The sequence below is a fragment of the Cotesia typhae genome, unplaced genomic scaffold (genome assembly GCF_013202065.1).
Source record: "Cotesia typhae breed Kobodo isofemale line unplaced genomic scaffold, CoteBio_Ctyphae contig_9, whole genome shotgun sequence".
In the NCBI taxonomy this organism is placed as follows: domain Eukaryota; kingdom Metazoa; phylum Arthropoda; class Insecta; order Hymenoptera; family Braconidae; genus Cotesia; species Cotesia typhae.
In genome coordinates, this window is record NW_027423770.1 from 813,794 (window position 1) to 837,845 (window position 24,052).

Sequence of the window (24,052 nt, forward strand, 5' to 3'; positions counted from 1 at the left end):
ATGAAAAAGAATTGAAATTATTCAAAAGTATTCGAATTTCATCATTTTCAATCCTTTTCAATCAATATTTTTAACCAGGGAACTACAACATTATTTTAGAATTGGAAAAAATAAATTGGTATTAAATTTTTCTGAATTCTCTTTAATCCTGATGACTTCTCTGTGAGAACAGAAATGACAACATAATTTTATAATTGAAAAGGATGAATAAGTATTAATCATTGTTAAATCCTCTTCTATTGTTTTGAATTCTCTTTGATGACGGAAATTGTAACATTATTTTAGAATTAAAAAGGATAAGATTTAATTGAACTTTTTTTAATCCTCTTTTATTCTTTCGAATTCTTAGCGAGAACAGATGTTACAACATTATAATAAAATTAAAAAAAATAATTTAGTATTAAACTTTTTTGAATCCTCTTCTATTCTTCTGAATTCTTGGCGAGAACAGAGATCGCAATATTATTTTAGAGTTAAAAAGGATGGGTTAGTATTAAAAAGGCCATTCAACAGCCGAAATGAAAGTCAATATTTCGCATGAAATAAAAATTTTTTTTTTAAATAATTTATAATTTGTGTTCAGAATAAAATAATGACATCAAAACGAATGCAAAAGTAAAAATTGTTGTAATTAAAAAAAATCTTTGAACTGCTTTAATATATATATACAGGGTGTCTCAGAAGTCGTGAGCCACCGGACAGGGTGTGGTAGAAAATTGGATTCTGAATAGAAAAGTCCTTTACCATTTTTCGATCAGACCCATAGAAAAATTACTACAAATTTATGAAAATAGACCAATGAGGAGCGCGGTTTAGCGGCAGAACGGTAGGCGCAAGAGCGAGCGAGTGGAAGCGCGACAGGCAATGAGTGCGCGCTCGCTTGCACACGTGTGATATCATTGCTCAGTTATAGCGGGATGCCCGCATGCAATAATAATGATCAATGATACTCCTGTAAATAAAAAAAAATTAATATTAGAAAAATCATCCCATAGACAGCCCCATAAAATAAAAAATGTGCGATTTTTTGATAATTAAAACTCAAATTTTCGGTGTCACCGAAAAATGAAAAAAAAAAAAAAAGCCAAAAAACATATTCAATGATACCCTGTAATTAAAAAAAAAAAAAAAAGAAAAGTTATAAAAGTACCCCATACACTCTGAGATACAGCCCCGTAAAGCCGAAAATTCGCGATTATTTAATAATGAAATTCAAATGATCAGAGTGCACTTGAAGTGAAAAAAAAAAGCAATAAAAATAATCAGTGACACTACAGTAGGTGAAGAAAATTTTTAAAAATAAAAAACTACCCCATAGACAGGGAGATACAGTCCCATAAAGCCAAAAATTGTGCGATATTTCAATAATTAAAATAGAAATTTTCGACGACTACTCAAAATTTCAAATAAAAATCTAGGACTAATAGTTAACTATACCCATAACAATCAGAAAAAAATTAAAAATTACAAAAACCACCCCATAGACACTAAGATACAGCCTAATAAAGCCGAGTATTTCGGGATTATTTAACATAAAAATTAAAATATTCACAGTGCATTCGAAATAGAAAAAAATACCAATCAAAATTATCAGTGGTACTTTTGACCATCAGACAAATTTAAAAAATTGTAAAAACACCCCATAGATACCGAAATATGACTTGATAACGCACAAAAATCGGGATTGCTTAGAAATTAAAATTCAAATTATTGGTGCCCATTGAAAATCAACAAAAGAAACCTTTTGTACTTATCGATTAAACTCCTGTGTATCGAAAAAAATTATTATTTAAAAAACCACCCCGCAAACTCCGAATTATGATCCCATTAAGCTGAAAATTTCTGATTTTTTAGTAATTAAAATGCTACTTCTCGGTGTCCGTTGAAAATAAATGAAAAGTATGAAAACTCATTTTCAGATATACTCTTGTAAGCAAAAAAAAAATAAGATTTGAAAAAAACACCCCATTAACGGCGAGATAGGACCCCCATAAGTCCGCTAATTTGTGATTTGTTAGTAATTGAAATTGAAATTCTTGGTGTCCATTTAACAACAACAAGAGAAACCTATTGTACTTTTAAATTACACCCTTAAAAACATAAAAAAACTTAACTCTTGAAAATCCACCCCTTGCGACTGCGAGTCCACTCTGGAACCACTCTGTTTCCAGAGTCAGAGTGGAATCATACTAGATCCAGAGTGTTTCCAGAGTGGTTTTATGCCTTTTTTTCAGAGTGAAACCAGATTGAAACCAGACTGTATTCAGAGTGAATACAGAGTGAATACATAGTGAATACAGAGTGAATACAAATTGAATACATAATGGACCCATAGTGAACACATAGAAAATTCAAGATCGATACAGAATGGAATCAACGTGAAGCCAAAGCGGAGCCAGATTGGTTATTCAGTGAAACTATAGTGGAGCCAGAATGAAACCAAAGTGGATACACAGTGGATTCACGATCGATACAGAATGAATTCATAATGGACCCGAAGCGGGTCCAGATTGGTTATCGAGTGAGACCAGAGTGGATGCGGAGTGGAGCCAGAATAAAACCAAAGTGGCGTCGGAGTTGAATCAGAATGCAACCTGAATAAAATTCGATTGGAATCAAAATGGAATGAGAGTAGATAAAGAATAAAACCAGAGTAGAACCAAAGTGAATACAAATTGTTGCAGAGTGAACTTTAATTATTTTCTTAGCAAATCCTTTATGAATTTTGAGTTACTCCAAAGTATTTTTAGATTAAATCCAAAGAATTTTTAGAACGGACCTGTCATGTTTACACTTCAGTATACCTACTGTGAATTTATATCGATCTTGTTTCGTCTGATCAAAATACATATGGTTCAAAACGTTCGTATTGCTACATAATTATTAGTAGATTTCATAAAAATCTAACTATTGCAGCCGTCCTCATGGCGTAACTTTTAAAAAATTTAGCCATTTTCTGACTCAGTTTTTCGAGCTGATTCAGAAAATGTAGTTTGTTCAAAAGTTTATATATATATAAATATATATATAACTAAATAAAATTGTGTAATATCGTTATAATATTCTGATCGTTTCATTTTGTTTATAATTATTGGACCTACTAATTCTTGAATTTCATTTTTTTCACTGGAAACCGACGAACGAAATGCTACTACGTTGGTCATCATTAATTTTTGACTTCTTTAAACCATAAAATTTGAAAGTAAAGTAACAATGAAAGTGAACTTTGAAGTATTACGACAAATTTATTTTTTACTTTAAACAAAAGTCATTGGAAAATTAATTTTTTCAAGTTGTATATTTTTTTCCTGTGATTTTTAATGCACAATTATAGACTGTATACATATAGTGAATAGGTTCATGTACGAAAAGCATTTTAAAAACAGCTGTAGTAAAAACTATGTCATGATTGATATGTAATTTTTTTAAGAGAATTTAGGAGAAAAATTGAAGCATACATTTTTACCGACATATATTACGCATGACTTTATTTTCTTCACCAGATATTATTATATATAGACATTTACAATTTTCTGAAACTTACGTTCTATATGATAGGAATTTTATATTTTCTATTTTTGATTTTAAATACAATTTTCGATGCTGATCAACTCATAATTGATATAATAAAGTTTTTATTAAAATAGTTTTAGTGTACGTAAGATTGGGAGAAATCTTTAAATTTGTCAAAGATGAGATGAATAACAACTTTGATTATAAAAACTGATTGAGAAGAATTAATTTTTAATACTCTTTAATCAACATTTTTAAATAGAGATGTGACTAAATAAACAAACTGTTAATGTTGATTAATATATTAATATATATCATTGAAATTATAAAAGGATACGTTTTCCACTATGTAACATCTTATTATGTACATTTATATAATAAAGATGGAAAAAACTTTAAGAAGTATATTAATAATTGATTAATTTTTTCCAATGAAGGTAATTTATTATTTATATTAAATTATTTACACATTCAGATCCCTATGAAGTTTTATCGGATCTGACTTTAGTTTTGCTGTAGTTTTATTTTAATTCATTTCGATTTTATCCGAACTTATTCTAAATTTACTGACAGTTTAATCTAATTTTTAATAACTCCATTGTGACTCATGCAAATTTCACGTTGACTTCACGCTAGTTTAAATCTGAATGAATTCTGATTTGATTATTATTTTACTCTGATTTCATTTTAATTTCATGTTGATTCCACTTTGAAGCCATCTTGATTTTATGTAAAATTCACTTTAATTCTAATCTGGTTCCTTTCTGGTATCACTCTGGTTCCACTTCGGTTTCATTCTGGATTCACTTTGATTCCACTCTGGTTCCACTTTAATTACATTCTGAGTCCAATTTGATTCCACTCTAGTTCTAGTCTGGGTCCACTCTGGTTCCACTATAGTTTCATTCTGAGTCCAATCTGATTCCACTCTGGCTTTAGTCCGGGTTCACTTTGGTTTGACTTTAGTTTCATTCTGAGTTCAATTTGATTCTACTCTGGCTTTAGTCTGGGTTCACTCTGGTTCCACTTTAATTTTATTCTGAGTTCACTTTGATTCCACTCTGGCTTTAGTCTGGGTGCACTCTGGTTTCATGCTGGAAAATAGGCACAAAACCACTCTGGAAACACTCTGGAACCATCATGATTCCATAATGTTTCCAGAATTTTTTCAGACTGATTTCAGAATGATTTGAAAGTCGCAAGGGACCGCATAGACACTAACAAACATCTAAATAAAGCCAACAATTCGCGATTTTTCAATAATTAAAATTCAAATTTTCATATGACACCGAAAATTTCGATATCAATCCACAAAAAATCGATAAATCGCGGCTTTATGGAGGCGTATCTTGGGGTCTATGGGGTGAATTTTTGAATTTTGATATTTTCATTTATTAAAAAGAGTAAATTGGAAAGTGGAATGAGTTTATGCTCTTTATTTTAAGTGGACACCGAGAATTTCAATTTAAGTCAATTAAAAATCGACAAATAGCGACTGTATGGGGATGTATCTCGGTGTCTGTGGGGTGGATTCTAAAATTTTGATTTATTATTTTATAACAGAGATAACATTAAAAAGTACAATAATTTTCTTTTACTTATTTTGAGTAGACACCGAGAATTTCAATTTAAATCAATAAAAAATCGAACAATTGTGGCATTGTGGGGTTGCCTCTCGGTGTTTATGGGGTGGATTCCAAAATTTTGATTTTTTAATTCATAAAAAAGGTTAAACTGGAAAGAAAGATAATTTTCTTTGAGTTATTCCGAGTTATTTTATGTTAAATAATCCCGAAATACTCGGCTTTATTAGGCTGTATCTTAGTGTCTATGGGGTGGTTTTTGTAATTTTTAATTTTTTTCTGATTGTTATGGGTACCCGGGAAAAAATGATCAGACCTGACCATGCCTGTTCATGTATGATCAGGCCTGAAATTAGACCTGATCATGCCTGTTCATGTATGACCAGGCCTGAAGTTATACATGATCATGCCTGATCAGTTCTGTTCATGCCTGCTCATATCTGGAGTACTAAATACGCTCAGGCCTGATCAGGCCTGTCCATGCCTGACCAGACCTATCCATGCCTGCTCATGTCTGTTCATGTCTAAAGTGTTAAATACGTTCAGGCCTGTCCATGCCTGATCAGACCTCTCCATGCCTGATCAGACCTGTCCATGCCTGTTCATGTCTGAAGTGTTAAATACGCTCAGGCCTGTTCATACCTGTTCATGTCTATTCATGTCTGACCATGCCTGTTTATGACTGTTCCTCTCTGACTATAGTCAGAGATATGATAAAAATTTTTTCTTTGACGAAAAAAATTTTTGGTCATCACAAAAAGTGCAAAATTATTTTTAACATTACGTTTATTTAAATAATTTTGAAATAAAAAAATTTATTACATTTTCTATGGGATGTTATGGTCTGCTCTGCTCCTGCCTAATATGAAAATCATTACTTATTATATTATTTAAATAAATGTGATATTATAATGAGATTCGGTTACATAAATAAATTAGGACTATCAAAATATATTATAAAACCAATTTTAACATTATATTTATCATAAACTTATTCGATACTCTATGTACTTCATAGAATTGTTACATCTAATATAGCAGCACAGCAGGCGGGAAATTCAAGGCAAACGGATAACACCAGAGTTAAACAGCATTGAGCATGGTTGGTAGTTGGATGGTTGACCGCTGGTGTTACATCCTTACAATAATATGTAATTATTTTTTTTTTTATTTTATTTTATTATAGAGAATTGCGTACGACTCTATCAAGTACTACAACCATAAAATTAAGCAAAATAATTAATTAAAAATAGTAATGGGTTTTCAGACCTGACCATGTCTGATCAGGCCTGATCAGGTCAATTCATGCCTGATCAGGCATGGTCATTTTTCATGTCTGATCAGGGCTGAAGACTCATGCCTGTTCATGTCTGATCAGGTCTGATCATTTTTTCCCGGGTATAGTTAACTATTAGGCCTAGATTTTTATTTGAAATTTTGAGTAGTCGTCGAAAATTTCTATTTTAATTATTGAAATATCGCACAATTATTGGCTTTATGGGACTGTATCTCCCTGTCTATGGGGTAGTTTTTTATTTTTAAAAATTTTCTTCACCTACTGTAGTGTCACTGATTATTTTTATTGCTTTTTTTTTTCACTTCAAGTGCACTCTGATCATTTGAATTTCATTATTAAATAATCGCGAATTTTCGGCTTTACGGGGCTGTATCTCTCTGTCTATGGGGTAGTTTTTATTTTTTTCAATTTTTTTGGTCTACAGTAGTGTCACTGATTATTTTTATTGCTTTTTTTTAACTTCAAGTGCACACTGATCATTTGAATTTCATCATTAAATAATCGCAAATTTTTGGCTTTATGGGGCTGTATCTCAGAGTGTATGGGGTACTTTTATAACTTTTCTTTTTTTTTTTTAATTACAGGGGTATCATTGAATATGACTGTTGGCTTTTTTTTTTTTTTCATTTTTCGGTGACACCGAAAATTTGAGTTTTAATTATCAAAAAATCGCACATTTTTTATTTTATGGGGCTGTCTATGGGATGATTTTTCTAATATTAATTTTTTTTTATTTACAGGAGTATCACTGATCATTATTATTGCATGCGGGCATCCCGCTATAACTGAGCAATGATATCACACGTGTGCAAGCGAGCGCGCACTCATTGCGCCTGTCGCGCTTCCACTCGCTCGCTCTTGCGCCTACCGTTCTGCCGCTAAACCGCGCTCCTCATTGGTCTATTTTCATAAATTTGTAGTAATTTTTCTATGGGTCTGATCGAAAAATGGTAAAGGACTTTTCTATTCAGAATCCAATTTTCTACCACACCCTGTCCGGTGGCTCACGACTTCTGAGACACCCTGTATATATATATATATATATATATATATATATATATATATATATATATATATATATATATATGGGTAGATCCATTAATTCTCGACGAAAGTGTGCGTACTAAGGTCAGCGATTTTGATGCCGATTTTTTCCTCAAAAGTACACCTTGAAAGAAGACGATCCTGAAAATTTGGGCCCGATATAATCAAATTCGGCCGCTGGAGAATTTTTTGAATTTTGAGAAAAGTCGATTTTTCATTGAATTCTAATAATTTATATCTCAGCTTCTAAATAATTTCTAAAAAAGACTCCTACCAAACGACATTCTTCTCAGTAGACTGTCTACTTTTAAGAAAAAAATTAGTATTTAGTCTAAACTCATATAGGACTTAGCTGACAGCCTCTAACTAACGGACTGCTTTGGTTAAATTTTACCTATTTGTAAAACATTAGTATATGTACAGTGTTTGAAGTTAAGGGTCGACCACCAGCTAATGTCTTCTATTGGAGTATACTTTAGCGGAATTTATGCAACTTTTACTTGATTGCTTATATTAAGTAAAGTTATAGCCATCTGAAACCAATCAAATTTTAAGAAATTGCAGTTTTCAGATGGCTAGAACTTTTTTCTCCGAACTTCGATTTCCTTCAAACTTTCAGGAAAGTTGCTTTATTATGTTCCTAAAAAACCTTGAAAATTTGAGCTAGAGAATCGAGCTTGTATTCAAGTTATGAATTTTTTAATATTGCCAAAATGGCGTTAAATTTAATAAGGAATTAGTTAATAGTCATCACTTAAGCATATACACTACTGGAAAAAATTAAGGGATCAAAAAAAAATTCCAAATTTTTCGGTAGTTTTCAACAGGCCGTAACTTTGAGAGAAATGGTCGTACAGGAAATAAAAAAAAAGGAAATTGTAGCTCCAAGTGTCTAGTTTTTGGATTAGAACTTCAAAATTTTGTAGCCTCCGCGGTTTCTGAGTAATCGTAGAAAAACCAGCAACAAAAAAATTCTCAAAATTTTTTTAGTTTTTTTTTTTGGTCTACGGGCGTGGAAAAAATTTTTTTAGCTTAACCACCATAAGGATCTGATACTTTGTTTATTTAGCTTTAATTTCGTTTTTTAAACACCCTGATACGTCCACTCCTCGCTGAGATATCGGTCTTCAAATGGAAAAGGATCTTTTTGTCTTTGATTATCGATATCTCAGCAACCAATGATCGCACAGAAAGTTAAAGGTGGGTTTCAAGAACTTGAATGAATTCCCCTTAACGACTGTCCATTGTTTTTTCGAAAAAAATTTTTTCTTTCCGTCACATGAATTTGAAAATGCAACAAAAAAGGGCTTTTAGTGGTTTTTTGGAAAATCAAGCGCTGGATCGAAAATATTGAGGAAACCACTAATGTTAAGTGTGCCTTTTACAGTTCAATATGTCCACAAAAACCCTACAAAGAATCAAATTAATCCAGCCAGCCGTTTTTTTGTTTCACTTGATCGAATTTATGAAAAAATTAAAGGATCACGTTTTTGCTCTGAAAAGCTCATAATTTTTAAAAATGAGAAAAAAATTGTTTTTTCAAGCGTTTTCCACATTTTTGTTCCAGAAAGTGCTTAAATTGAAAAAAAAAAAAATTGAAAAAAAAAAAAATTTTTTCGAAAAAAATTAAAAAAATTTTTTTGGAAAAATTTTTTTTTAACAAGTTAAGGAAACTCAAAAAACCATCGCCCAATGATTTTTATCACCTTTCCACCGCTGCATTCCTTGATTCTACTGATCTCCTTTTAATTAAATTAATAAAAAAAGTTAATACCCCCAATCGAATTTCGATTTTTTTCATACGCTTTTCGGAGTTTTTTTTTTTCTTTTCTTTTTGTGAATCCTTAGCAAATCGCTTCATTCAACAGTTTTTTTCAAAACTAATCCCTCTGCGCTAAAAAAAATTTTTTTTAATTTTTGGTCAAAATTGAAAATTTCTGACTTTTGATTCTTAATCATGGTTAGACGACATTTATCGGAGGTGGAAGTCGCTCGGTTAGTGACTCTTATCGACGAAGGTTACACTCAACATGCAGTTGCTATCCGGATGGGTGTAAGTCAATCTGTCGTATCTCGAGCTTATACCAGATACCAAGAGACGAATCAATATCATCGTCACCCCGGACAAGGTCCCCATCGAGTCACTAATGCCCGCGATGATCGAACAATTGTTAGAGAAGTTCGACGACAACCTTTCGTCAATGCGAATATTGTCGCTCGAAACTTCCCCAATCGCAGACAACAGCAATAACAACAGCAATAGCGACGACGGCATCAAGTGCGAAACATTTGCTCTCGAACAATCATCAACCGTCTTCGTGAAACTGGGTTACACGCACGACATCCTAATCGTGTACCCCTGTTGACAGCAAGACATCGTCGAGCTCGTTTAGCGTATGCTTACGATCATCGAAATTGGAACTTGAGGGAATGGACAAATGTTTTATTCACTGATGAGTCTCGTTTTAATCTGTATGGCAACGATCGACGTCCTCTCGTTTGGCGCCGTCGTGGAGAACTTTTTCGCCAGAACTTTGTTCGTCCAGTCGTTGCCTACGGCGGTGGATCAGTTATGGTGTGGGGCGGCGTTTCACGAAATTGGAGAACACCTTTGGTAATTGTACGCGAAAATTTGACAGGTAGACGTTACATCGACCAAATTTTAAGGCCCATTTTAGACCTGAGGTCGTTCATATTGATGCAAGATAATGCACGTCCACACACAGCCAACATTACCCGGCGCTTCTTTGAGCGGCATGACATCACATTGTTGCGACACCCAGCAATGAGTCCAGATCTCAACCCCATAGAGCACGTTTGGGACATAATGGGCCGTCGGTTGCGCAGAGAGTATCCAAATTTGCAGAACTTAGCTGCTTTGGAGCGCGCGCTTCAGCACATTTGGAATACCATTCCGCAGCCTCAAATTACCGTCTGCATAAACATGGCTGAACGTTTGAGAGCCGTTATTGAAAACAGAGGTGGTAATACCCGGTATTGAACCAACAAAAACCTTCAGAGAATCAGTTTGGAGTCATTAAATACGGTGGAACTGACGAGCCACCGGGTCTCAATTCTCCTGAAATACCTTACACACACACACACACACACACACACACACACACACACACACACACACACACACACACACACACACACACACACACACACACACACACACACACACACACACACACACACAGAAGCGTAAATCCGACCGCGCGACCTCCACGTGGTACGCTTTGGATAACGCTAATGCCGGCGGTAATTGTTTTCTTAAACTTTTCAAGAGAAAAATTTCAAAAAAATTTTTTTTTTTTTCAATTTAAGCACTTTCTGGAACAAAAATGTGGAGAAAGCTCGAAAAAACAATTTTTTTCTCATTTTTAAAAATTATGAGCTTTTCACAGCAAAAACGTGATCCTTTAATTTTTTCAAAAATTCGATCAAGTGAAACAAAAAAACGACTGGCTGGATTAATTTGATTCTTTGTAGGGTTTTTGTGGACATATTGAACTGTAAAAGGCACACTTAACATTAGTGGTTTCCTCAATATTTTCGATCCAGCGCTTGATTTTCCAAAAAACCACTAAAAGCCCTTTTTTTGTTGCATTTTCAAATTCATGTGACGGAAAGAAAAAATTTTTTTTCGAAAAAACAAAGGACAGTCGTTAAGGGGAATTCATTCAAGTTCTTGAAACCCACCTTTAACTTTCTGTGCGATCATTGGTTGCTGAGATATCGATAATCAAAGACAAAAAGATCCTTTTCCATTTGAAGACCGATATCTCAGCGAGGAGTGGACGTATTAGGGTGTTTAAAAAACGAAATTAAAGCTAAATAAACAAAGTATCAGATCCTTATGGTGGTTAAGCTAAAAAAATTTTTTCCACGCCCGTAGACCAAAAAAAAAAACTAAAAAAATTTTGAGAATTTTTTTGTTGCTGGTTTTTCTACGATTACTCAGAAACCGCGGAGGCTACAAAATTTTGAAGTTCTAATCCAAAAACTAGACACTTGGAGCTACAATTTCCTTTTTTTTTATTTCCTGTACGACCATTTCTCTCAAAGTTACGGCCTGTTGAAAACTACCGAAAAATTTGGAATTTTTTTTTGATCCCTTAATTTTTTCCAGTAGTGTAGAATAATAATTACCGAATGAAATAAAAATAATTTTTGGAACATAATCTATGGTTATTTGTATTTTGTATTCTAATATTACGTTAAAGTATAAAAAAATATAAAGGAAATTACTTCAGGACTGTCTTCTCGAGTCCTTTTTCTTAATTACTTTACCTACTACTTGGGCCTTAAATTTTACCCCACTCAGTCATACTTTTACAATGCGCAAAACTAACTTAAACTTAAAGCGCCCACGCATTTCTAAAATACTTTTAAAATTCACTCTCACAATTTTACTCACAACAATCTTACCTATCTGTCAAAACATCTGCAAATTTGCATATAATAATTATGTATGTCTGCAACTTAATATCTTCGAAGTTCAATAAACATAAAATGTTATATAATGCTAAATTAATAAAGACTTGAATTGGAAAGGATGCTTCAGTATTGAAATTTTCTAAATCCTCCTTCATTTTTAGTAGATTTCATAGAAATCTAACTATTACATTGACCCTCATGACGGAACTTTTGAAAAATTTTGCTATATTTCGACTATACTTGTCGAGCTGAGTCGGAAAATGCATATGGTTCAAAAGTTTATATATGTATGTATATATATATATATATATATATATATATATATATATATATATATATATATATATATCAGATATAACGCGGCTTGTCACGACGATAGCGTCGCCAATTTACGTCGGATCTTTACCAAACTCAACATAATTATTCTACAGATAGATACCGAAGTCAAGTTCGTAGATTCGTAGATGAGCTTAATCGGTCAAGTAATTTAGAAATGCCAGGATTTTGAAATTTTCAAAATCATAAAAATTTATATTTCTTCACTTTCTTGCTCGAATAACTCTTGAATGGAATAACTTGTCGAAATTCTGTTAATTGCATCTGAAAACTCTTCAAATAAGCTTTAATTTGAGTACCATTTCATATGTGTAGACTTGAAATTATTCAGAAATGCTAGGATTATAAAATTTTCAAAATTATAAAAATTTACATTTTTTTACTTTCTTACTCGAATAACTTTTGAATGGGATAACTTATTGAAATTCTGTAAAATGCATCTAAAAGCTCTTTAAATAAGCTTCAATTTGAGTACCATACTATATGTTTTATCTCAAAAGTAGGTCCTATTCCGCTATACCAAATATAAAATTTGCTGTTGCACTCGTTTTACCAAACGTCATCCAAAACTTTAGATTTTTACATTCATTTTCATGAAATCTACTTCCATTTCGGCTGCCGAATGGCCTTTTTTTGAATTCTCAACGAAAACAAAATTACAATATTATTTAAGAGTTACAAAGGATGAATTCGTATTAAACTTTTTAAAATTCTTTTTCATTCTTTTGAATTCTCTGGAAGAACGAAATTACAATATTATGTAAGAATTCAAAAGAATTAGATAGTATTAACTATTTTTAGATTCTCCTTTATTCATTTAAATTCTCCGCGTGAATGAAAATAAAATATTATTTTTGCATTAAAAAGAATTAGTTAGTATGCAACTTTTTTGCGTTCTCCTTTATTCTTTAAAATTTTCTGGGAGAACGAAATTACAATATTATTTTAGCATTAAAAAGAATTAGTTAGAATTAGACATTTTTATATTCTCTTTTATTGTTTTCAATTCTCCGGGAGAACGAAATTACAATATAAATTTAGGATTCAAAAGAATTAGTTGGAATGAAATATTTTTTAATTCTCTTTTATTGTTTTAAATTCTCCGGTAAAACGAATTTACAATATTATTTAGAAATTCGAAAGAATTAGTTAGAATGAAACATTTCAAAATTCTGTCCTATTCTTTTAAATTCTCCGCAAAAACGAAATTACAATATCATCCCTTGTGGAAATAATTCTCAGAAAAAACTCTTGAAAAGCCTTTATAATTCTGAATAAGACTTTTCGAAAGTCTTCACATCCCTAACTAAGTGAAGGAAAGACTTAATAAGTCGTCAAAATTCAGCAAAACTCTTCAAAAGTCAAATTTTCCCTGTAATTTCGGACTTTCTCAAAGAGTTATTAAGACTTGATAAGACTTATTCAGTTTTACAGGAAAAGAAGAGAATATTTCTTTTCAAAAAAATTACTTATCAGAATTAAAGAAAATTGAAAATAAAACTATAAAAAAGAATTAATGCATGTTTTGTAAGAATTTTTGTAAAATAATATTTTCATCACGAAAATACTTTGATGGGCATCGAATCACTCGTAGTTGAGCAAGTCAAAACATCAACAGCAAATGAAGTGCACTTGCTGTTGGAAACAGATACTACTCAAAGAGTAAATCCAATCGGTATTTAATTTGGACTATCAAATATTTAAGTCAACTTTCTAGGTAGGAGAGTATTTTCTAACCACACGTCACCTATTGGAAACTAAGAACACTTAAAGATTCTAACTGTAAATTCGTAAACTAAAATGTGGTTAGTATCAATTAATTCCAGCAGATAGCGTGTGGATAGAAAATTCTCTCCTACCTAGAAAGTTGACTTAAATATTTGATAGTCCAAATTAAATACCGATTGGATTTACTCTTTGAGTAGTATCTGTTTCCAACAGCAAGTGCATTTCATTTGCTGTTGATGTTTTGACTTGCTCAACTACGAGTGATTCGATGCCCATCAAAGTATTTTCGTGATGAAAATATTATTTTACAAAAATTCTTACAAAACATGCATTAATTCTTTTTTATAGTTTTATTTTCAATTTTCTTTCATTCTGATAAGTAATTTTTTTGAAAAGAAATATTCTCTTCTTTTCCTGTAAAACTGAATAAGTCTTATCAAGTCTTATTAACTCTATGAGAAAGTCCGAAATTACAGGGAAAATGTGACTTTTGAAGAGTTTTGCTGAATTTTGACGACTTATTAAGTCTTTCCTTCACTTAGTTAGGGATGTGAAGACTTTCGAAAAGTCTTATTCAGAGTTATAAAGACTTTTCAAGAGTTTTTTCTGAGAATTATTTCCACAAGGGATAGCATTAAAAAGAATTAGTTAGTATTAAATTTTTTGAATTCTCCTTAATTCTTTTGAATCTTCAAAGAGAATGAAAATTACAATATTATTTTAGGATTGAAAAGTATAAGTTAGTATTGAACTTTTTTGATCTCTTTTTTATTCTTTCGAATTTTTTGCGGGAACAGAAATTGCTTCATTATTTTAGAATTAAAAAGCATAAATTAGTATTAGAAATATTGAATCCTATTCAATCTTTTTTAATCCTAAAATGATAAAAATTGTTTCGCCGGATAAAGGAGAATCAAAAACAATTCAGTTTTAGTTAGATCTTAATTCTCCGGAGAATTAAGAGTATTGAAGAGAATTAAATAGGTTTAAAATATGTCGCAGAGTTATCATCCAGAGTAAAGCTATATTACTGCCAATTTTTTGACAAATATGGTATTTAAATGATTTCTTATTTGACCTATATTAAGTGTTATTTATGAAGTATTAAATGTATATAACTCGTTTATAACTCGTTAGGAAACAAGTTAATTTTTGAATTCCTTTACAATTATTACATTGGCTACATTTCCATTCGGATCACTTAGATGACCCCGCCAATTTTCTATTAAAATTATTGTTTTTATATTGTCAAGTTGCTTGATTTTATCGATAGAGAGCGTTGCGATCAGCTCTACGGATAGACAACAATGCATATGCACTTGTAAATTAGTTTTCTACATACTCATATTTACATTATCTCAGCGCCACCTTCACAAAACTCACCAAGTGGATCTTTTTTTGTCATACAGAAATCTTTCCTCATTCTCTTATATCTTATATTCATAGTTTAAGCAATGGTACATTTACAGATAGTACGGGATAGTGATTGTATCATACAATTTGTATGTCAGTTTTTTACTATGGTCGATCGACTTGGTTAGTTTAACACTTTTTACTCGTATATATTTTGTTGCTGTAGTTGTGTTATTTATTTATTTTTGTTTTAACATCAATGTTTATATTAATTAGTATTGTATTGAAAATTCGTAACATTTTACTCACATATTTGGAGAACAATTTTTATTTCATAATTAATTGATATGATTTTTATATCCATTGATCATTCTATGATAAATATCATTCTTTAAGAATTGACATAATCGAAAAATTTCAGTGATATTATGATACAAAATGAAAATAAAGCAAGTTTCTTCAACTATTAGTTCCAAGTTTTGGTTTTGAAAGATAGAAACTGACGCATAATTTTTACGTTATATACAAAGAGAATAAACAATGTTATTACTATCATAAGCATACTCAATTTAGCGTCATAATGTAAACTAAATACTTATAAATCATATGAAGAGTCAAAAACCTCCATTCTTTGTATTAAGATGAAACTTTCTTTTCACTTAGCCTTATAAATTTTGATTTTAGTAAACAGTGAAGCTAATGCTCGTCGCATTACAATGGTTGAAAGTTGCTTCGGTAGTTCTGGTCAGGTAAGGAATAAATAATTGCTAGTTAGTATATAAAGAGTTGCAAATGTACAATTTGACATAAAAATTATTTGATAAATAAAACGAGGGTTTACTCCACAGGCTATCGTCAAAACTTCCTCTTATTTTCTAGCTTAAAGTATCAGAAGAAAATTCCGTTCAGTAAATTAGTTTATTTTAATAACTCAAAACTATAGGTTTTTTTACTTATTGGTTTTTTCAAACTGAAAAATATAACTGTTTTGGATTTTTAATTTGGAGAAAAATGCTTTTAAAATACTCTTTTATGGGAATATTTTACTAGCAATACTAGCCGATTTAACTAAAACTTTGTTATCTTTTTCTACTTTACTAACTCTTCAGGACATGGGCTATGAGATTTTTTCTCACGCAACAACATTTAACATAATGAATATCGCTGCAGTGCAAGTGAGATACTAAAAAACACCCATGTCCTGACGGGCTAAAATTGTTTTGCCCAATTTTTCGAATTTTTTTATTCAACCGATAAAAACAAGGATGAATATTAAAAAAATGTTGTTTTCTAACTCCTTGCTATAAAAATCAATGATTGACGAAAAGTTAAAAAAATTATTGGTTTCGCCCCGATTTTCAAAAACCGAAATTTTATCATATTTTTTTGTTTTGATGTCTCACAATTATAAGCTGTTCTGACAATTTTTACGATCATGTTCGTATTCACTCAGTGCAAAGTCATGGTAAGGAGAACCGAAAGCTAAATGTGCATAAAAATATTGATTTAAAAATTAATTATATTTGGCTGGGAAAAAAAATATTTCACAACATTTTTTGAAGAAAATGGCCTGATAAAACTATAAAATTTAATAACTGGTTGGAAACTTTATTCAGTTGCATGCATTGAGCGATAGCTTAGGTATGCTCTACTCTCGTCTAAAAATCAAGATCCCGTGTTTCGTCGTAATAATTTGTATTTGACAGACATAATATGCATATAAATACTACAAAAAGTACACTGTCAGATAAAAAAAAATGATTGATCATTTAAATTTTTTTTTTCGATTTTTTTTAATAACTATTTTTACATGATTACATAAAAAGTTTTTTTTTTATCAAGTAATGTACATTTTTGCAAATTACTGTCGGGGTAAACACTAACTTTAATCTAACATCATGAGAAAATTGTAAGAAATTTTATGAAGTATTATGAAATGCTTTTACCAGGAATTTTTTAAAATATAAAATTTTACAAGACCATTAAATTATGTAGAATTTAATTGTGGCATATCTTTTGGTCCAAGGTAAGAGTTTTATGAAATTGGATTCGATTTTAGGAAATTATGTTTAATTATTAAAAAATACATGAAATTTCATAAAATTTTATACAATTTGATGAAATTCAAGGTAGTACCCTTGTGACAGTCGTCGTCAAAAGTTTATTATGCTAGAGTGTACAGTACATCCGAACAAAAATAGTTTCACTGTAAAAAATCGCGCTAAGTCCACTTTCATAAGACTTTTAAGAAAAAAAATTTTTTTTTCTTTACAAAAATATATAAAATCAAAATATTAACAAATCCGAGTAACCGATATGATTGTATATAATTTTCCGAAATTAAAAAACATTTTGTTGTAAATTTAAAAATTAAAGAAATACTTTTGGAACGTATTTAGTGTGCGTGGTTGCAAAATATTATACTTTTTATGAAATTCGTAAAATCGATCTACTAAGACTGAAAAAAAAAATTACACATACACAATGACGTGTATATTCTGCATGTTATTTTCAAAGATCATTATTAATTAATATTGATAATATAACACATAACGTATTATTATACAGTATCATTGAAAAAAGCAGAGGTTTGTAGGATTAACAAAATTTTGCAACCTGAAAATATCGTTCTGCTTACGGTAAACGCAGTCGGTAGTCTGGCGCTCCGTTTACAACTGATTTGAACGAAACTTGGCGTCAGATTCTACCGAATCTGTGGATATGGGGCATTCCACGCCAAATCGGACGGTTTTAAAAATTTTAATTTTTAATTTCCGTCATTTTTTAATAATAATAATGATGACAATAGAATTTTATTTGCATGTCTCGTGTCTTTTACAAAGCTTTTACATAATTATATACTACATTAAATATATCTTTGCACTTCCTTTTTTAATTTTATTTTCTACTCTTAATCTCCTCCGAATTTTTTCACCCCCATACTTCTACTCCGTAGAGTGATTGCTACGGACTTTGCCACCGCATTCATCAGGTACATTCTATTTCTAATGCTGTTTCTTCTACTTCTTTTTATTATCCCCCACCAGGGTTACCAGATTTTTTTTTTTTTTTTTTTTTTTTTTTTATTAGAAATATAAGAGAAGGCTCGAGCAACAGCTCACTCTGCCGTGATTACATTGAGTTACATATAATTTTACTTATCTACTAAGGCTCCTTCAAGGAGTAATACAACACTTATAAGTTAATTTTAATACTCTAGCTCCATCTAGTGTTTATTTCGAAAAAGGCACTTTTATTTGATTTGAAATGTTTCTAGAGTAATAAAAACGAAAAGAATGATATATAATATATATTAAACAAGTTAAATTAGATATTAATGTCAATAGAATTAATAAATTTTGAAATCGGTATCACTACCGCAGGATTCATCTCGCTAAGAATGGCCTCGATGTTATAAGGGGGGAAAAATTTAACTTTTAAGAGATCATTTAGAAGAGCAGTTCTAGGATTATCAAATAATTTACACTGAAAAAAAAAGTGATTAGGTTCTTGTATAGATTCTTCGCAAGGACACTGACTTGAATCTACGATTTTAAAACGATGAAGGTTCTCCGCTAAGGAAGTGTGACCACTCTTTAATCTATTTATTGACACAATAGTTTTTCGTCTAAATTTAAAGTTTTGAAACCACGGTTGTGCGTTACCTGTAGAGAATTTGGTGAAATAGTTTTTTCCTTTTTGTCTGCCAGTACTACCACACCATAGATCAAATTTACGTTTAATTTTTTCTTTCCAGATGTTTTTAAAATCGGAGGCTGGGATTAGAAGCTGGGTGTCTATACCTCTCATTATGCTATCTTTGGCTAATTGATCAACTGTTTCATTAAAACCTATGCCTACGTGAGCTGGTATCCAGAACAATTTAACTTTTTTATTTGATAGAGATAGTCCATATAATTGGTCTTTGATAGTAAGAATAATTGGTTTTTGTCGCTCAGAATTATAATGATTTTTAAGAGCACATAAGACACTCCTGGAGTCGCTGAAAATGTAAAAATGGGACTCTTTGCTTTCGAATATAGCTTGAAGAGTAGTCGTGATGGCCATGGCTTCGGCAGTGAAAATAGATGCGTATTTAACTGTGCGAAACATACCTCCATCTCCAGTAGCTGTATTTAAATTTGCAAAGCCGACAAACTCTTTATCGCTCATTTTGGAGCCGTCTGTAAACCAGCATATGCCATTGTTCAGTTCGAATTTGAAGATGGATAAAAATTGGCTATTAGGTTCAGCTGTTTCACGTAGAATTGATCCTTTTTCTAGGTCTAAATCTGGTTTATACCATAACGATTCATAAGCATAGCTGTAACACCAGGGTCTATCAGAAGAGGCTATATAATGTTGTATAGGTATTAAATCCCCGTAACCTATTAGTAGTAGGGGTTTAGAGTTTCGTACAAACGTAGGGTTGTTTCTCCTTGTGATCAGTTTGTCAAGAATAGGCGATAGTGGATGAGCAGAATTAGATTCAATCCTAGTCAAATAATTCATGCATAGATATTGGAAGCGAAAGCTGATCGGTGGCTCTTTGGCTTCAGCCAGCATAATATTAATTGGTGTCGATTTTCTGTATCCCATAGCTACCCTGATGGCTCTATTTTGAATAACTGTAATTTTCTTCAAGTTTTTAGTTGATAGTGAATGAAGTAAAAAACCACCGTACTCAATTCGAGATCTTATTAAAGCTTTATAAAGTCGTAGCATAACACTAGGATCAGCACCTGACCAGGTAGTTCTTAGATAGCTTAAAATAGCTATTGGCTTGATACACTTTTCTCTGGTCGATTCTATTTGTCGATCCCAGGTAAGAGAATCATCAAAATATAAACCTAGAAGCTTGAAAACCGAGTTCGAGTTGATTGTTTCTCCCCTAATCTTCAAAGACCATATTTTTGATGTTATTTTCTTGCTTTGACTAAAAACGCAAAGTTGATTTTTGCCAGGAGACGGTTCTAATCCTCTGGAGTCCAAAAAGTTCATAATATCGATCATAGTGTTGTCTAGGTTTTTAATTGCTCGTTCAGGCTTTTTAGAAATTGCATAGTAGGTCGTATCGTCTGCAAATTCCATGAGTTGGCATCTTTCTAACGGAATATCTTCAAGTGGAGACGTATATAATGCGTAAAGAATTGAGCTTAGAACTCCTCCTTGAGCAAGACCCTTGAAAACTGTTCTTTTTTCATCAATTTCTTCATACCTGAATGTCAAGTGCTTACGTCCAACTAGATTGTGTACAATCCTGAGATATAACTCTGGAACTCCTATATCCTTTAAAGTTTCGATTAGAACCCCTGGCAAAACGTTGTCGTATGCGCCTTTAATATCAATGGATAAGCTTGCTAAGATTTCATCGTCATCAAAAGCATTCAGTATTTCAGCGGTAAGTAAGGTTAAATTGTCCATACACGATCTTCTTCGCCTGAAGCCAAATTGCTTATTTGGTAGCTTTTTATTGTACTCCAGCCACCAGCTCAGTCTCATGCTTAACATTCTTTCCAAGGTTTTTAAGATGCAGGATGCCAAAGAAATCGGGCGAACTTTTTTGGAGTCGCCTTTAGGTATAAAAAAGACCGTATATTCTCTCCATTCATTGGGAAATGACCCAGTAAGATAAATCTCGTTATACAAATTTACGAGCAGCTCACGTAATTTTTGTGGAAACTTTTTGAGGATTTGATAGTCTATTCCATCACATCCGGGACTGCTTTTGGGGTTGCATTTATCCAATGCGATGTCTAATTCTGTCATTGAGAAAGGTTCTTCGAGGAACTTGTCTCCACCCTCGTTGAAAAAATCCGGTTCGTTTTGCTGCACCCAGGATGGACAAAACTGTTCAATAGCTTGCTTAACATTTTCTATCCTTTCTTCTGAATATTCATTGGTTAAATTAGATGTATTCCATCTGTTCTTAAAGCTTTTTAATTTTTGCCAAATATAAGATGGATTAGTATATTTGGTCAGTGTGTCGCAAAAATTTTTAAAATTTTCTCTCTTTATTTTGTTTAAACCAGATTTCGCATTATGTTCAGCTTTAAGTAACTTTACAAAGTTTTCTCTACTGGAGTTGTATTTAAATTGGAGCAAGGCTGCTTTTCGTACTCTTATTAATTTTTCGCACTCGTTGTTCCACCAGGGAGCAGCATTAGGTTTTTTTGTATTGATCTTCTTCTTTTTACTATTGATATTTTTGCTAACTATGGTTGTGTTTGCAGTGTGGATACAATCAGTAATTAAAGCTAAGAACGTTGTGTATTTAGCCTGAGTGTCAATATTTATATTATTGATAACTTCAGCGCAGAGGTCGACACAGCTTTCAAGATTTTTGTCAATTAATTCCCAATCGGTTTTACTATTAACTAGTCTGGATGATCTAAATGAGTTTTTAAGTTCTGATCTTGCGTTAAGTGTTATATAAATGGGAAAGTGGTCACTACCTCAAGAATCTTGTTCTACAGTCCAATTATATAATGCTAAAGACGGTATATCTTCAAATGCTAGATCTATAGCGGAATTTGAGCCATATTAGCGTGAAAAGTATGTACTCTGACCTTGATTTAAAATCCCAACCTCCGTTTTTTCTAATGCATTGAACAATTTTCTCCCTTTGTCACAGCATATGCGATCACCCCATAGTGGGTGATGAGTATTAAAATCACCAGCTACGAGAAACTTTTCACCAAATTGAGACAGGAAACGCGCCCACGACGATTCATCGATATTTTGATCAGGAGGCCTATAACATGAAACTACTATAAGTACAGAGTCATCTAAATAAATTTGTATTGCACATAGTTCTATCTTACCTCTGCAATTGTATAAATTATTAATTCTTTTATATTTAAGATTATTACTTACTAAAATTGCTACCCCGCCCCCCACATTATTAATACGGTCCCTTCTTATCACATCGAAGCCTTTGATAGCGAAATGAATGTCTTTATTTAACCAAGTCTCTGAGAGTAACATAACGTCAAAGTTGGAAGATCTGCATTGAAGTTCAGGAAGTTTAGTACGACTGCTCCAGCAATTCCAATGAAGAACCCGAATTTGATTGGGATCCATCTCCATGATTAAAAAGAATGTACGTTAAGGTGAGGTTGGAGTGTGGCTTTGCCACACGTGTAGTTCCATTGTCTTCCAAATTCTTGGCCAGAACTTTTCTGGATCTGGTATTGAGGTAATTAATTCAGTAAATTGCTTAATGGCTTTTTGGGTAGCCTCATCAGTAAACTTCGACTTAGAGAGTTTGAAATTTTTAAGGCTGTTCTTGATAGATTCAGGATTAAGATTATTTGGTGGTGACGGTTTAAAAGCAACCTGTTGTCTGTAAGAGATTGGTGTACTGGACTGCGTAGGAACTGTAGTGTGAGGCAAATTAGGGAAATTCAGTCTTACTGAAGGGGAAAGGGAAAGGTACTGGTGTTGATGATTTATCTTTGTTCTCAAATACCTTTCTTGCTTGAACAAAAGATAAATTGTCGTACGCCATTATAAGGCTGATTTCTTTGGCTTTAATGATAGCAGAACATGTTTTATCTGTCGATCGATGAGCTTGTCCACAATTAATACAGTTCGGAGCCAGTGTGGCCAAATCGTGCGATTTTTTTACCCCCTCTTTGGTGTCGCGCGCGCCTCGGACACAAGCAAGCGATGCGTGTCTGTGAGTCGGAAAACCGAGCGGAGCCGAAGGAATCCGAGAAAGTCGAACGAATCGAGGGGAATAAACCTCCTGCCACACGAAACAGAGGAATAACTCACACAACAGTAGCTCTCTGTTCGTGTGAAATTCTAAGAATCCGATTTCAGCCGAAACATACAGTGGGAAAAATAATGTTTTAATTTTTATTCAAATAAATAAATAATGCTTTTTTGTTAAAAACATGTAGGTTTAATTTTTTTTTTTTAATATAAAAAATAAATTTTTTTTTATCAATAAAAATTAAAATACAAAATTTTTTTTTCTTAAAAAAATTAATATCAATTTTTTACGCTGTTATTAATAATAATAATTTATTATTAAATAACAATAATAATAATAATTATAATAATAATTATGGTAACTGGAAATTCCCAAACGCAGTTTTTATATTAATTCTTACTTTTATTCGATACGACGTCTGATGGCTACGCGGCATAAGTGAAAGCTTACGTCGGCGAAACTTTTGAGATCGAGTCCTCGCCCAATCAATTGTTTTTTCACAAAAATTTTTTTTTATGTTGCTATACTAATAATAATAATAACTGTTATTATTTTTAAAAATAATAATAACAATAGTTATTTATAATAATTATTATTAATAATTTTGGTTACTGGGAATTCCCAAACGCAGTTTTTATCTTAGTTTTTACTTCTCACCAGCAAGACGTACGATGGTTGTGCGGCGTAAGTGTAAGCTTACGTTGGCGAAACTTTTGAGATCGAGTCCTCGCCCGATCAAATTTTTTTTTTTATTTTGCTATACTAACAATAATAATAATAATAATAATAATAATAACTGTTATTATTTTTATGAATAATAATAATAATGGTTATTTGTAATAATTATTACTAATAATTTTGGTTACTGGGAATTCCCAAACGCAGTTTTTATCTTAGTTCTTAAGTTTCCACGGCAGGTCCTACGATGGCTACGCGGCGTAAGTGTAAGCTTACGTCGGCGAAACTTTTGAGATCGAATCCTCGCTCAAACAAATTTTTTTTCTTAAAAATTGTTTGAGCGAGGATTCGATCTCA

At 32.0% G+C, this 24,052-nt stretch overlaps 1 protein-coding gene across 3 annotated transcripts in view; it reads left to right on the top strand.

Annotated features, from left to right (window-relative positions):
• Positions 1–15,307: 15,307 nt before the first annotated feature.
• Rush (pleckstrin homology and FYVE domain containing family member rush hour) overlaps positions 15,308–24,052 on the top strand; it is an 87,850-nt gene continuing 79,105 nt past the window's right edge. The window contains exons 1-2 of one of the 3 annotated variants that reach the window (XM_074252383.1): positions 15,308–15,480; positions 15,982–16,046. Coding sequence is in view for 1 of the 3 variants with exons in the window: in XM_074252386.1 (XP_074108487.1) it covers positions 15,399–15,480; positions 15,982–16,046 (147 nt within the window). In the remaining 2 variants the exon portion in view is untranslated. The other 2 variants (XM_074252386.1, XM_074252385.1) reach the window with 2 other exon arrangements.